Here is a 14,335-nt window from a genome sequence, read left to right on the forward strand (position 1 = left end):
CATTTAAAAAAAGCACATTTTTTAGAAGTTATAAATTATTTAGAAATATATATTTTGTTGGATTAATAGTCAAGTCTCTGATTAATAATTAAAATGTTTAATAAAAATTATCATAAAATATAACAAATATTTCATTGACTATTATTTCATATTTAGTTAAATAGATAAACTATAAACTAATGACAAAGAGAGGAAGGGAAAAAATAATTGTTTTAGCATTTGAAGAGTGAAAAAATATGTTAAATTATAGATCATATCGTTTGGTTCGTTCCATCTTTGTAAAAAAAAAAAATATTAAATAGGTTTTTTCTTTATATCTCAATCTAATCTTTATTTTAAAAATTTGATGCAGAGATTTTCTATTAGTATTATACTAATAATATTAAAGAGGTATTAAATAGGTTTTTAATAATTTTATGCCAATATGTAAAAATTCTTTTTTTGTGTTAATTTTTGTATTTATCTTTTAAATAGTTTTTTAAAATTAAAATAATTATCTTATCAATATTATTTTTAGGTGATTGTTAATTTAAATTTAAATATTTTTTATTTAGCATGTTTTAAACTTAATTATATTTTAATTAAAACATGACTTACAAAATAAATAAAAATTACTTACAATAAAATTATAAAAGTTATACCTATTTAATTTTTATAATCATAATAATAAAAAGAATAGTTTTATTAAAAAAAAATTAAGTAAAGTGTCATTATAGTGCTGATTCTGGTGGTATTAATATTAATAAGTGAAACACGAGGGACCTTATAATTTGATGAATAAAATGGGTGAGGGAAGAAGAGGGATATATATAATCTAATTATTCTTCTTACTTTTTGGTTTCATTGCAAATTGCAATTCCTGGCATTATTCTGAGAGAGAACAGAATAACAAGAACATCCCTTCCAATTAATTCACCACCTTTCCCTCTATCCCCAACACAGATTACCCACTATTTTCTTTTCCATATTCCAGTTATCATACATTTATATTATCATTCAATATTCATGGCGTCCAGTTTTGATCGATGGGAAAAAGATCCTTTCTTTAGTGCTGCCGAAGAAGTTCAGGAATCTTCTGACCGGTATCTGTTGTTCTTCCAATTAGGTTTTCCATTTGATTTTTATGTTTAATCCAATGGTTAATTTTGTTTTTCCGAGGAATGTAGGCATAATAGAATATAATCTTGCCATGTAATTCCATTTTGGGGGGAAATAAATGCACCTCCCAATAATACCTACCTTTTTATTCTATTATTTGGCATTGAAGTCAATGTTGAATGACTTTAAGGTTTTTAAGTTCATTTTTTGTGCACAATCTTAACAGAAGAAGCCTGAATTGATGCCATTTTCTTGTTATTATTATTAACCAATATAACGGGGAGCTTTGGCTCTGCTACAAGATCAAGGTTTCCTCATAAGCTTCGACCCCTGGGTTGGCTTTGAAACTAATTGTGGGTCAGGGACGGACAACATAGTTAAAATTCGTCATTCCTGTCCCTGGATGTGTTTTTGCTGGAATTGAACTTTAAGTCTTCCTCAGCGTGTGTTTCCAACTGAACCACATATCTATTGGATCTAATTTTCTAGTTATTGACATGGTATGATTGTGTTATCTAGGATGGAATCTATCTATAGAACATGGATTCACGCAATGAAGGATGCATCCAGCCTGTGGAACTGCGATGAAGCCCGCCGAGATCTACAAACTGCCATTGGCACTGCTAAATGGCAGGTAATTTCTCTTAGTAAAGAGTTTCAAATTTTGTATCATCATAACAAAGCATGTGGTTGCACTTGTATGGCTTATGCAGTTAGAGGAATTTGAACGGGCTACTCGGTCAAGTTATAGCAAAGTTTCAACTGAGGATGCGAGAAATAGACACCGAGATTTTGTTGATGCCATCCGTGACAAGATCAGCAATGTTGAACATTTGTTACTAGAACCTGTTCATTCAGGTAGCAAGGCATCTCTGCCTTGGCCACGTCTGGATGAAGGAGAGCGTGATGAACTCGCATCATTTCTTTCGGGAACATCGGCTGCTGTTTGCAAAATTCCTGTGAAGTGTGCCAGCAGAGATGGTGAAAATGTGCAGTTAAGTGACAAAGATTCTATCCCTAATTGTTCAAGCAATTTACATGTTTCATCTGGGTGGGTTTCGTCTGATGCAGCACAAGAAAAGTCACTTGGGCATCGCAGGGCAGCTAGTGCTGATCCTGACATTGGTTCTTGGCAAATCACTGTTTCTGATGGTGTGCAAGAATCAAATTCCTCCAATGGTTCTTCCAGTCTAAATCCTGTACACAAGGTAGCAAGTCTCTCTGGATTTTTTGGTTCCGTGGAAACTATCTCTAAGTTGAAGTGGCCGAAGAATGGTTATAGAAAGCTGAAACCAGTGAATCATTGTGAAGAAACGGATAATGCACTACTACCATCAGCTGGATTGAATGGGGTTTGTGCTTTAGCTGCTTCTGTTTTTTAACAGAGTTTTGCTTGTGTATGTCGATGCTTTTGCTTAATTCTTAATATTTCATGTTTATTTTTCTAAATACAGGGCAACAATGCATACTATGAAAAAAGTAAGACTTGCCTTGATAATTATGACGAATCTTATGATAAGCAACTCCACGGGTGGTACGGGGCTTTGCAAAGGCAGCTTCAAAGATCTCAATACCAAATGCAATACAATCGGCATGTTCAAATAACTATCTGGGCTGTTATTCTCCTTTGCTTGATTGGTAAGCTTTAGATCTTTGTTTGGGTGTTTTAAAGAAACGTATGCATTTGCATTCTCTCAGATTTCTATAGCTTTTATCATACACTACTTAATTGGTGGAATTTCACCTCCTTCCTTTTTATTCTAATAATTGGTATTGCCGTGTTGATGATGCTTTCCATTTAGGTCATCCGCTCTCCCCTGATCATGGAACTATTTTCGTCTCTTTTTACTCCTGGTTCCTTTGTTTCTGAAAGCCAGAAGGCTACTTCTTGGTGCTCTTCGTTCCTTTCTATGTACATGATTTCACACATGGACATGAAGCTATTTTGAACTTATAAAACTTTATTATTCCTACATTTCCCTTCTTCTCAAGTCTTCAATCTATTTATTATGTTTACACTGTATACTCTGAAATTCTGATCACATACATTGGTTATCCAAACAGTGCTAGTAATCAGCAACTGCACTTCTAACTATTTTTTAAATTTGGTCGGTAACCTGACCTCTAGCATTGCTTATTGCTTATATTCCATGCATACTTGGGGAGGGTGGGGAGAGGGTACATCCAAATGTCATATGAGAGAGATTAGTCAAGATTACCTCTTCTAAAATTTTACTCAGAAATTTTATATTTCGCTGTTTTCACCTACCAAAGGGTGTTCTGTGTGCATCATTGTGCTTATATCTCGGTCTATAGTACTTGGTAACTGTTTGAAGCTTTGTCCTAATGCCTCACAGGCTGAAGGAATATTCACAAGCTATGTCAATTCTAGACTGCAATTGTTGTTAGTCTTAGGGTGTTTCTGTTCAATTGTTGTTTACTTTGGCCGTCCATTCTAGAAATAATATATATTGCTTACAATTTTGATTTCACTGCAGTTTTTATTGCTTTTTGCACGATGTAGAAAGGAAGATTTTGTTCCATTATTTATCACTTTCTGGAATGCGGCAGGCAGAATCAGCGGAGCCTTGATTCGAGTTCATAAATTACTTTTTCTGGTTCTCTTTGGCATACATGTTCTGATGTAACATTTTAATGCTTTGACATCACTGTTTAGAGTCTTCCATTACACCCAGTGTAGCACTTCCTAGCTGTTTTTCTCTTCATGGCATTTTTCACCTATTTTAGAATGGTCTCAGGAAGAGTGTTTTATTCTCTCTTCGCTTTTGTACTATATCAGGAGATACAGATGTACAGGACTAATTGAATGAACAGTAACCAATATAATTTCTCATGGATGCTTTAACTGTGTTATCTACCAAAGATTTTAGCTTTGCGTTTACAATTTGGGGCCAACATCTTCATTCATGCCAATTGCTAAGAACTAATGAAACTGACTTGTTTTATACTAAGTCTAGAGCTTTGGAAAGATTATATATTGTTCAAGGACTCAACAAATAAAGATTTATTAATTGTACCGAATCTTTGGAAGACTCGGCCTGTCATTTCAATTATTTTGTATTAGTTTTATTTGATTAAACTTTCATTTCTGTTTCTCATGGTTTTTTCTCTTAAATTTTCACCGGAGTACATCTGTAATAAAAAGAAAGTTTCCATTGTCCTGCCCAGACAAGGCATTGTCTATTGAAGAAAAAATATATACATGCTATGTGTTTTATAGAAAAGTTTCTTTTTTTACCTCTATGTTTCTTCCTTTATCCTATATAAAAAAATGTCTCATTTTACCTTTTTTTTTTCATTGTGTAAGATAGAAATAAAAATAATTTGTCAGTTCGGATTTCACAATTCAGAAGACATTAAAAAAAAAATACTTCGAGAAGTTGGAGATGGTTAAAAAAAAAGGTTTCGTATGATTCAGAAATTATTTTCAACTTTTGGATTTTACAATGTGAAAGTTTTTTTAAGGAAAAAAGTGGCCTGTGAATTTTATAATTTAGTGATATTTTTTTAATTTTAAATTGTAATATTTTAATAAACCTAAATAAGAACGGATTTTTTTGGAAGAATAAACCGTGTATTTACTCATATTTTGTGTTTTGGCTTGTAAATAATCGTTTGCATAAAAAAAATTGACTTATATCACAATTTTCAAATTGTGTAGTTTGAGAATAAGTTTGTATAATTAGTATATATAAAAAATAATTATTTCAAAGGGTGTTTCTCCCGCTACAAATTTGTAAGGCATTTTTTTAATCACAATGCGGTAATTTAATTTTGAAATTATCAAAATGTTACAAGTTTTAAAAAAAGTTTTGAGGTTGAACAAGTCATGTTAACAAGATTTCATTTCATAATTAAAAAGTCTTACGTTATTTAAAATTACAAAAATATTATTATTATAATTATATCTATAATAGTAATAATTATTAATAAAATATATAATAAAAAAATAAAAATTATATATGTATAAAAGTTGTATTAGTAGTAATATTATTATTCTTAATAAACATTATTATATTATTATTATTAATGTTATTAATAATAATAATATTATTATTATCATTATTATTAATACTATTATATTATTATTAATAATAACAATGGAAGGGAAATCGATTATGTAAAGAGAAGAATCAATTCTCTCTCCCAGTTATGTTATATTATCTTTCTCCTTTTATTTGAACCCATCATTCATTGGTTTCCACAATTATCATCAACAGTATTAGGAAGAGCAAGGCAGCATCAAGCATGAGACGAGAACAGCAGCACCTCCACAACACATTCTTATTTCAAATTAAACTTAGTACATTCCTTTCATATCTCACCCTCTTTTCGTCCATGATTCTTCCTCCAACAAATCCGCGCTTCCAAATCACCCTCAAACAAACATGTCAGAAATTCACACATCCATCTTCGTATTTGTGCTTTAAGACTGTCATCCACCAAAACAAATGATGTCGCTCATAAGTTAGAATAAAGAATAGAGATTTGGATAATGGTTGGCACAACTTCTCATGTTTTTTTTTAAGAATTTAAGTTTGAGTTATATTTTAATACTAAAATAAGAAATAATCAGATAAATAACATATATTAAAAATCATTAAATATATTCTATTTTAATATTTTGAATCAGAAGTAATGTTTTAATGTTTTATATTATGGTTTTCATAATTTATCAGTATTGAATTTCTCTTTATATGACTATTAAAATATTCAACTATAGAGGTTAAAAACAAATAAAACAAATTGTCTACTGTGCCGAATGTAGAATTGTGTGTTTTGTTTACTTTGTTTTAAAAATTAATTTATTTTTGGTCATTTAGAGAATTTCTTTTACCAAACACAACTCATGTCATAGTTTGTGTCAAATAGAAAAAGTAAAATAATAAATTAACAGATAACATCACGAAATGGTTAAGCCTACAAAGCAATTCTCTTTTAGTCTTCAACCAGGTGTCAGGAGTCTCTTTAATAACTTGTTAGGAAAACTATGTATGTATTAAGAGAGTGAAACGTGGAAGGAATATATAACTTTTAATAGAAAATTTACATATAACACATTGAAAATTTTATTTGACTCATGCCTGATACATTAATATGCTTATTTAATGCATAGTTTGATCCTGAAAAACTAAAATTTCGAATACAAAATCATGTGTGAATAATATATATACACATATATAGCAAAAAAAAATTCTTCATAATCTCAGATCTTCCCATAATATTTGATCATAAAAAAACCTAACATTGTATAAGAAAAATACATATTTGGTTGAAGAATAGAAAATGAACCGAAGAAAATTTGAAACTGAATGAAACAAAATAGAGCTTATTCTCCTCGTTGAACCCATATTATTACATCTTCCAGTAGATAGATATCAATAAGCAACAATCTGAATTAAAAGCTAAGACATGCAGCATAAAGCAATTGATCATATGATCAACAAGTTTGAATAAGAAGAGCTAATATTGAGGGACGGTGAGGCATCGATAGCCAAAGTAGAGAGCAGCAACAAGAAGAGGAACAAAGAACTCGTAAAATGAGGTTGACTTATAGTTTGCACCATCTTTGATGACGAAGGCACTCATCTCTTTGCTGTTGGATTCCATGTCAACAACATCATCGTTCATGTCTACCTCTTCAACCTTGGCACCTTCGAGAACACCAACCTGGTACTTTAGTACCATGTTTTGTGCTGCTTTGCTGTGTCCAATGGCATCAAATTGCTTCGTCGCCTCCTTCCCAGCAACTTCTAGAACCACCTCTTCCCCTCCCGGGTGTTCCTCCAAAAACTTTGTCACATCCAAAACCTAAAAAATCAAATCACACCAAACATCTGAGTGAATCTTTTTGGTATATTGTTGGTGATGATCGACAGTTAGAGTGTTCAACGTAATAAGGTAGTACTTACTCTTCCATTGATCACCACCCAACAGTCTTTGTTGGATCTGTGCTGAGCAACCTGTGAGAGAGTGAAAACCCTTGGTTCGGCCATTCTTGCTAATGATTGACGATTTTGGTTAAGTTCGTGTAAGAAATGAGTGTGACAGTATAAGACACGTACATATAATACCCAAATTTATAAATGAAACGGTGGTAGATAGGTTGCACTTTCCGTTTCTACCACCACGTGCTTTTCTTCCTCTATGGTTATCAACTACCAGTTCATCATGTGCATGGGAATAACTGCCAAATCTATTTATGGCTTATATGATAACTGCTACTCTTTATGATTAATCTCAGACCATCGTCTAGAATATTTCCAAGATAAATAACGAGACTTCAATTTTATTTATTACTTGCCATACATTTTAATTGTTATTTATAAAGGATAGAGTTTATTTTAGATATATTAACGTATATAGTGTAAATTTGGTTAAATCGCTTGATAAATTATGAGTTGCTTAACGTTAAAAGAATGTTATACTTAATTATCAGGTAAATAATGGGAGAATCCTACGTTTTAATTATTTGATCACATTAAATAATAATAATAATAATTTACAGCTGATGAAAATAAAACATATTGATATCTAATCACAGTACATTGTCTTGTCATTAAATGTGGTTTTATAATTAATTGCGATGAACAGTAGGTGGGAGAAAACAAAAGTAACTGCACCTAAAATTAAAAATAAAATAAAATCATTAAACTAAATAAAGAAAAATCAAATCAAATCAATGTGCTAGTAAGGTAAACTTAATTTAGGCATAAATTGGAAAAACTTAAGCATAAGTTGATTATTTAAATGAGTTGTTTATTTAAACACTCTACATACACACACACACAAACACCTAAATATTAGTAATACTGATTTAATTTTACGAGTTTTACAATAAGCAATACCATTTATTTTGTCAACGTGAAATCATTTGCTCCAATGATAGATCTTGTCACGCAAATCTGCTTGACTTTAATAGACCGTTTGGGTGATTACTTTAAAAATCAGAACAAGTTTACCTATTAATAGAATTCGGGTGATACATGCTTCTCTTCCATCCATGAAAATGAATCCTCTCAAGTATAATAAAAAAGAACAAGTTTACCTATTAATATACTTTACATGATTAGTAGTATTCTAATAATGTGAACTTTTGCTGCAAAAGTATATACCACTGCAAAAAAGTCTTTTTAATAGTACAATATTTCCTACTAAAAAATTTTTGTTGGAGAAATTGCTAACGGTTTAACAATATACTCGATGAAAATGAAAAAAACTATAGAAAAATAAAGTAAACACCATAAGTTTTCATTGAAGAAAAAACAGAAAAGAGAATGACAAAAAGAGTAGAAACAAATAAAAAATAATGTATAAAAATACTATTCAGATTCACTTTTTACTTCTCTCCTTCCAATCTCCGTGCCACCAAACAAACTCATCTAATGCGTACACATTTAGTGCTAATACCAAAAGCTCTACATCCACTCCATGACTATAAACACACCATTAGTTTTCTTGAAATAAAAAATGCGTACATATCACATTACCATTAGGGGCAGCCATTATCCAAAAACTGCTACAATTTGAAAGGAAGTCGCAATCTCCACATGTTCTTGTTATTACAAATTCAATTTATCTCCATAGGCCGACCAGGAATTTACAAAGTAGAAACACTACCGTGCACCTCCAGCTTCTGTACTGGGCTTTGAGAACTCCTTGCTGTTAACTTTCTCCTTGCTATCAAATTCCACTCCTTGAAATGTGACCCGTGAGGACCGATACTTGCTACCAAAGGCAGTACCAAACCCCCAACCAAGTCCTACTCCAACGCCACAGCCTCCACCTTAAAAATTAAATCCAACATACCCAATTCGATATTGATAGGTCAAATTCAAAAAAAAAGATTAAAAAAATTCGGTCCTTGAAGATAATACATGTTTTCAATTTAGCGACACTAAAAAAACTCTATGTGCAGTCATTTCATTGGCTATGACCATTGTAAAATGTGAGATTGACATGGTAACAGCATGCAATAAAGAAACAAATACGAAAATAACTGTTACATATATCTATGGTCTTTGTAAATGACCTGAATTTTAATTTGATCTAAGCTTTATTGTAATATAAAAGCAATACACAGTATTGTAACAGACAAAAGGAAAACAATGGTCCATTTCCGGATTGGTTGGCAACTTTGTTTGGGTATAAACAAATTGTAAACAATTTGTCGCGTACAAAAAAAAGTAACTGTATTTCAACATAAAAATGAAATCCAAAGACAATTGGGTATAGAAGTACTTGAAATAACGTGGAACTAAAATCATAAAAATCATAAGTGGAACTAAAACCAAGAAATAGCAAAGGGCAACATTACTTGAGTTAGGAAACAAGAAACAGAGTAATTTTCTACACACACACACACACACACACATATATATTAGGGAGGAGGGGGTTAGAGCAATGATGGCAATCCTATCCCATAAGGTTAGTAGGTATTAGCACTAACTAACAAACCAGAAGGGTAAATAATTAGAAAACAATTTCCAACAAAAGCACCTTCGAAGAAAAAGTCATTAAATGTAACCTGTAAGATGAAGGTTTTGGAGAAAAAAAGGCTACCCACATCATGCAGCATGTCATATTCATAACCATTGAATACTGAAAATTAAAACTTAGAAATAGTAAAGAAAGCAGATTCATGCTTATTGTACCTGCACCAAGACCCAATAAGTTCAATGGCATACCTGTGCAACAGATCAGATACATAAATTATGACCAGAGTATGAAGAAAATGATTTCATCTTCGTACTATTTCAAAAGAAGAGATACACTATATAAAGAAAAAAACAAAATCCATAAATATTTACAGAATTAACAAGGAATCAGCAAGTTACAGGAATAAAAATAAAAATAGAATACTTGAGTGAAATCCTTCCTATTATTGAGATGCTCTCATTCTCTTAGAATAAAATAGATGTTGGTCTAGCTAGCCAACATTAGATCAGTATTTGCACAAGACCTTTGTGAGCATATCTACTTCCTATAATTTGGTTGCAATGCAGTACCTGGGATATGATGCATTTATGTTTCTGTCAATCCTCACATGCTTCATCTTATCAGGTTTAATTGGATTATGAACAAACCCTTCTTAACCGACAATAAACAAATAAAAAACTCATAGTAATTAAGAAAGTTAATAGACATCATTTAACTATATCAATCTAGTTTAACAATTAATTTCCCCCCGATCTACCCTTTATTAGAATTTGATATCAAGAATAAAAAAAATGTCATTGATCATAAAAATCCAATCAAATGAACGATATTTTGAAGATAGTGTTATTAAATAAGACGAAAGTAGTTGTTATTTGTATGTATTTGATATTAACATACATGCCAATTTCTTTACATATATTCGAGAGTAGAAGGATTATGCCCTTGGCTGCATCGCTGTCAGTGTCACTAAAGAGTTTCACAGGTTCATGAATTGGAAGAGATAAATCTTCAAGTAATTTATTTATCTAGATCAGTCCGGCACACCTTCAGTGATTGCTCTATATTTTGCCTCTGAACTGCCCCTAGTCACAACAGTCTGTTCCTTGCTCCTTCCAGTTCCCAGTTTCCAGATACGAAGGATTCTGTATCCTCAACTGAACTGTCTAAATCACCTTTGTATCCAGGAGATTGAGTGTCAAGATTTTGGAGAATGTAGTTTGTTCATAAGTGAAATGATTAAGACAGCTAGAGGGCAAAAGTTCATTCAATACACTCAGCTAAATAGAAAAGGGTGGTAGGAAACTAGGACAGATACTTCGCAGAAGACTTGACAGGGGAAAGTAACAATAGATAGACAGAATTTGGGAGGAGTGTGATTGGTTTAGCTGAAGCAAATCCGGTGAAATTTTGGAATGAAAATTAACATAGAACCGAGGAGGGATGATAGAAAATGTAGTCCAATATTCTCCACTCCACACAACCATATTTAGCCAATTATAAGTAACTTTGGTATGAAAATGAACTCAGAGCAAGTTTGGATAAATTCCAAGATGAAATATGAATCAAGGTGATAAAAATAAATCAAAACTTCTCAAAAAGGAAAATATCAACTTACATTATTTATCTTTTTAAAAAGCTCTATCATTTAAATCAAATAGTACTTCACATAGCTAGAAAAAACCTAATCAAAACCGGGTCTAAATTATAAGACTAAAATTTCTTTGTCCATCCACATTCTTTTCTCTGCCAAAAAACTGAGTTAAGATTAAAGCCTATCCACCTCACTCGATTTCCCCGCTCCTCTCCATTATCCAGACTCAAAAAATACCATATACCAACACAGTCAGCTGGAACGACAAGATTAACACGAAAAAAAAAGGATGTTAAAATTACATCTAAATTGTCAGCATAGTCTCACGAACAAGGACTCTTACAAGATTCTGAGAGCTTAAAAAGACCTTGTAAACAGCGGGGACTATAAAAATTGCATTCCCATGGCACCGGAAAACGATATCAAAAGGTAGAGAAACCTCTTAAAGGATTCGATTAAAACGATTTGGAAATGAAAGTAAAGCAGAAAAAATAAATGCAGCATGCTGCCACCGACCTCCGAAACCCCATCCTACACCGAAACCGCAACCTATGCCGAAACCTGAAAAAAATACTATCGCGTGAGATAAAGGAATTGAGATTCGAAATATGGAGAAATGGCGAAACTCAAACGGCGTACCAAATCCAACGCCAGCTCCGTTGAAGGTTGTGATAACCATTTCTGATTTCTTATTTTCTTTACCAGTGAGTATACAGAGTAAAGGGAAAAGGCATTATGGAGGGCCTAATCAAACCAATCAGAGCAAAATGCAATTAACTATTCCTCAGTGGAGAAGCCTTTTTATTTCAGGCTTTTTCTTCCTGTACCCCTTAATTTCTAGGCGTACGCTATAGTTTTCAGAATATCTATTTCACTTTCTGTAAAAGTGAATTCTAGATTAACCATTTTAAAAGTTTTTCTTAAACAGATTTTTGTAGAAATTAATATGGATTTTATAATGAAACTTTTAGAATATATGAAATACACTTTGAAACAGGTTTTTGAAAACAGAATTTCCAAAACAATACAATACCTTCCAAACTAAATTTTCGAAAACAAATTGAAATACATGAAATCTCTTTCAAAAAGAGTTTTTTCAGAACGAGCTTTTCTTTTGCAACAGTGTCAGTGAAAGACAGTGACCGGGAGTGATAATGTGGTACAGTAAGGAAAGCCATTTTAATTATTTTCAGTTAGTATGGGGTGGAGTAGTAATGATGGAGTGCAGGAAGCAAAAACGTTTTTTCATGGACCCATATGACAGTACAAAATGAAAGGCCATTTGGAATAAGAGGGTGTTAAGCTCCCTCCACCACACCAAGTCCCTGCACCTCCTCGTTAGTTTTTTTTATTTCAAAAATACCTTACACATTTCCATGTTGCAACCCTAGGTTTTGAAAGCTGATCAGAAACAATGGTGCAGAAATACCCTACCGCAATGTGTCAATCTGATAATAAATCCATCTATGTCTGAAGATTCAAACTAAGTAAAATGAATATGACTCAATATAAAGTCTAAAAGCATACGTAAAATGAATATCAGACTTTAGGTAGCTACTAGCATTTGCGACTGTAACAATCCAAATCTCATTAGTATATATGTATATACGTCGAATGAGTCATATTGTAATATAAATTAAACTAATTAAACTTGTCACTAACAGATTTGTTTTCCAGCTTATCACCGGAGGTCTTAACGATCCTGTGCTGGTTAGATTTTGTGGATTTTGTTGCATAGCTGTGACGCTTGCGGTAGGTGAGACGTTGTACCATTGTTTATGATCAGCTTTCAAAACCTAGGGTTACAATATGAGGAGAGATAGGGTATTTCTGGAATAAACAAAATTAATGTGGAGGTGTATGGACTTGGGATGGTGGAGGGAGCAACACCCGGACTAAGATCCCAAAAACAAGTCCACCATAACTACCTAGCATACATTTTTTGATTCATTTGATCTACAAACATAAAATTGTCACTCACGACAACAATATATAAATATCCAATTTAAAAGATTCACATATGCCATTTTATTTATAATTTGTATTTCTATATTTATTTCTTCAAATTTTAGTCCTTATATATAATTACACTGTATAAAAATCTTGTGTATGAGAGTATAAATTAATGGGGTGGTCCGATAGTGACATGACAAAGGGTGAAATAGAAATGTCCAAGAAACAAGAAATATTACTAGGATAAACTCTAACTTCGCTCTAATACCATATTAGAAAATTGGTTTAAGCCCTACTCATCCCCATAAACCGGCTTGTAAAGTGAGGTTTGCACCCCATTTATATATTATAATCTGACCTTATCTCTAGTCGATGTGAAACTTTCAACATAGTGATTTAATATATTTTATAATTTGAAAATTGAACAAATTTAGAGATAAAAAAATAATTTAAAGGATAAAAATTTGTCAAAAAAGCATTCAAAAAACAAAATGATAGATAATTAAAATTAAATAAAAAATTTGAAAAAAAGTCAATGACCAAAACTGTGATTTTTATAAAAGATAATATTAAACTTTCAAAATTATAAAGTTTTAGTTAGCGTAGGACACCCAAATCAGTTAAGATAATACCACTAAATCAATGATTATATGAGGTATTTTGCACTATAAATTTCATTACTCCATCAATTTTAACTTTAAAAAAACTTTAAAAAAACGTCTTAAACGATTGAAGAAAAAACGTGCACTCAATCCATCGCTATTCAATATCTTATAATTCGAATTTGAATTTTTCTCGTTTTTTAATTTGATTTTGAATTCTTCTCATATTTTAAGTTCGATTTGTATTTCTAAACAATTATTTTTCTGTATATTTGTTTATCTTAATTCTCATTAGTTTGAATCGGGGAGTGAAATTCTTAGTAAAATAAATAAATTCAGTCCTACATGTTGCCGCAACATTAATTACTGCCATAGTTTAGAACGTTCGTATTAGGGATGGCAAAAAAATCCGCGCCCGCGGATATCCGCGGATAAAATCCGCGACGGATAGTTGGTACCCGCGGATATTTATTATCCGCGGGTTACGGGTAGCGGGTTTTTTAATACCCGCTTATAAACGGGTCGGGTGCGGGTATTATACTATCCGTATCCACGGATATCCGCTACCCGCAAAAAATAAAAATAAAAATTTAATTTATATTTTATTAAGTTAAATTTAATTAAAATTAAC

The 14,335-nt window shown here is 31.9% G+C and overlaps 3 protein-coding genes across 5 annotated transcripts; 1 reads left to right on the forward strand and 2 right to left on the reverse strand.

Moving 5' to 3' along the window:
- The first annotated feature begins 848 nt into the window (after positions 1-848).
- On the forward strand, positions 849-3,964 carry LOC124843176 (uncharacterized). 2 transcript variants are annotated; one of them, XM_047319835.2, is made up of 5 exons: positions 849-1,082; positions 1,618-1,732; positions 1,812-2,450; positions 2,553-2,736; positions 3,597-3,964. In XM_047319835.2, exons 1-5 carry the CDS (start codon positions 1,006-1,008, stop codon positions 3,620-3,622), a joined length of 1,041 nt encoding a protein of 346 aa, XP_047175791.2. In that variant the 5' UTR covers positions 849-1,005; the 3' UTR covers positions 3,623-3,964. The 2 variants fall into 2 exon arrangements, with proteins under 2 accessions (XP_047175791.2, XP_087963405.1); XM_088107279.1 differs by lacking the exon at positions 849-1,082 and having other exon boundaries at positions 1,816-2,450.
- A 2,468-nt stretch (positions 3,965-6,432) lies between these two features.
- LOC124843174 (uncharacterized) lies at positions 6,433-7,183 on the reverse strand. Its single transcript, XM_047319831.2, has 2 exons — positions 7,032-7,183; positions 6,433-6,930 (listed from the first exon to the last, which is right to left on the reverse strand). The coding sequence occupies exons 1-2, from the start codon at positions 7,113-7,115 to the stop codon at positions 6,583-6,585; spliced, it is 432 nt and encodes a 143-aa protein (XP_047175787.1). The 5' UTR covers positions 7,116-7,183; the 3' UTR covers positions 6,433-6,582.
- A 1,226-nt stretch (positions 7,184-8,409) lies between these two features.
- LOC148204188 (glycine-rich protein) lies at positions 8,410-11,934 on the reverse strand. 2 transcript variants are annotated; one of them, XM_088107280.1, is made up of 4 exons: positions 11,789-11,928; positions 11,666-11,710; positions 9,774-9,806; positions 8,410-8,905 (listed from the first exon to the last, which is right to left on the reverse strand). In XM_088107280.1, the coding sequence occupies exons 1-4, from the start codon at positions 11,826-11,828 to the stop codon at positions 8,736-8,738; spliced, it is 288 nt and encodes a 95-aa protein (XP_087963406.1). In that variant the 5' UTR covers positions 11,829-11,928; the 3' UTR covers positions 8,410-8,735. The 2 variants fall into 2 exon arrangements, with proteins under 2 accessions (XP_087963406.1, XP_087963407.1); XM_088107281.1 differs by lacking the exon at positions 9,774-9,806 and having other exon boundaries at positions 11,789-11,934.
- Between the last annotated feature and the right edge of the window lie 2,401 nt (positions 11,935-14,335).

Source organism: Vigna umbellata, chromosome 2 (assembly GCF_029865625.1).
Source record: "Vigna umbellata cultivar VRB3 chromosome 2, Vumbellata_1.0, whole genome shotgun sequence".
Lineage (NCBI taxonomy): Eukaryota > Viridiplantae > Streptophyta > Magnoliopsida > Fabales > Fabaceae > Vigna > Vigna umbellata.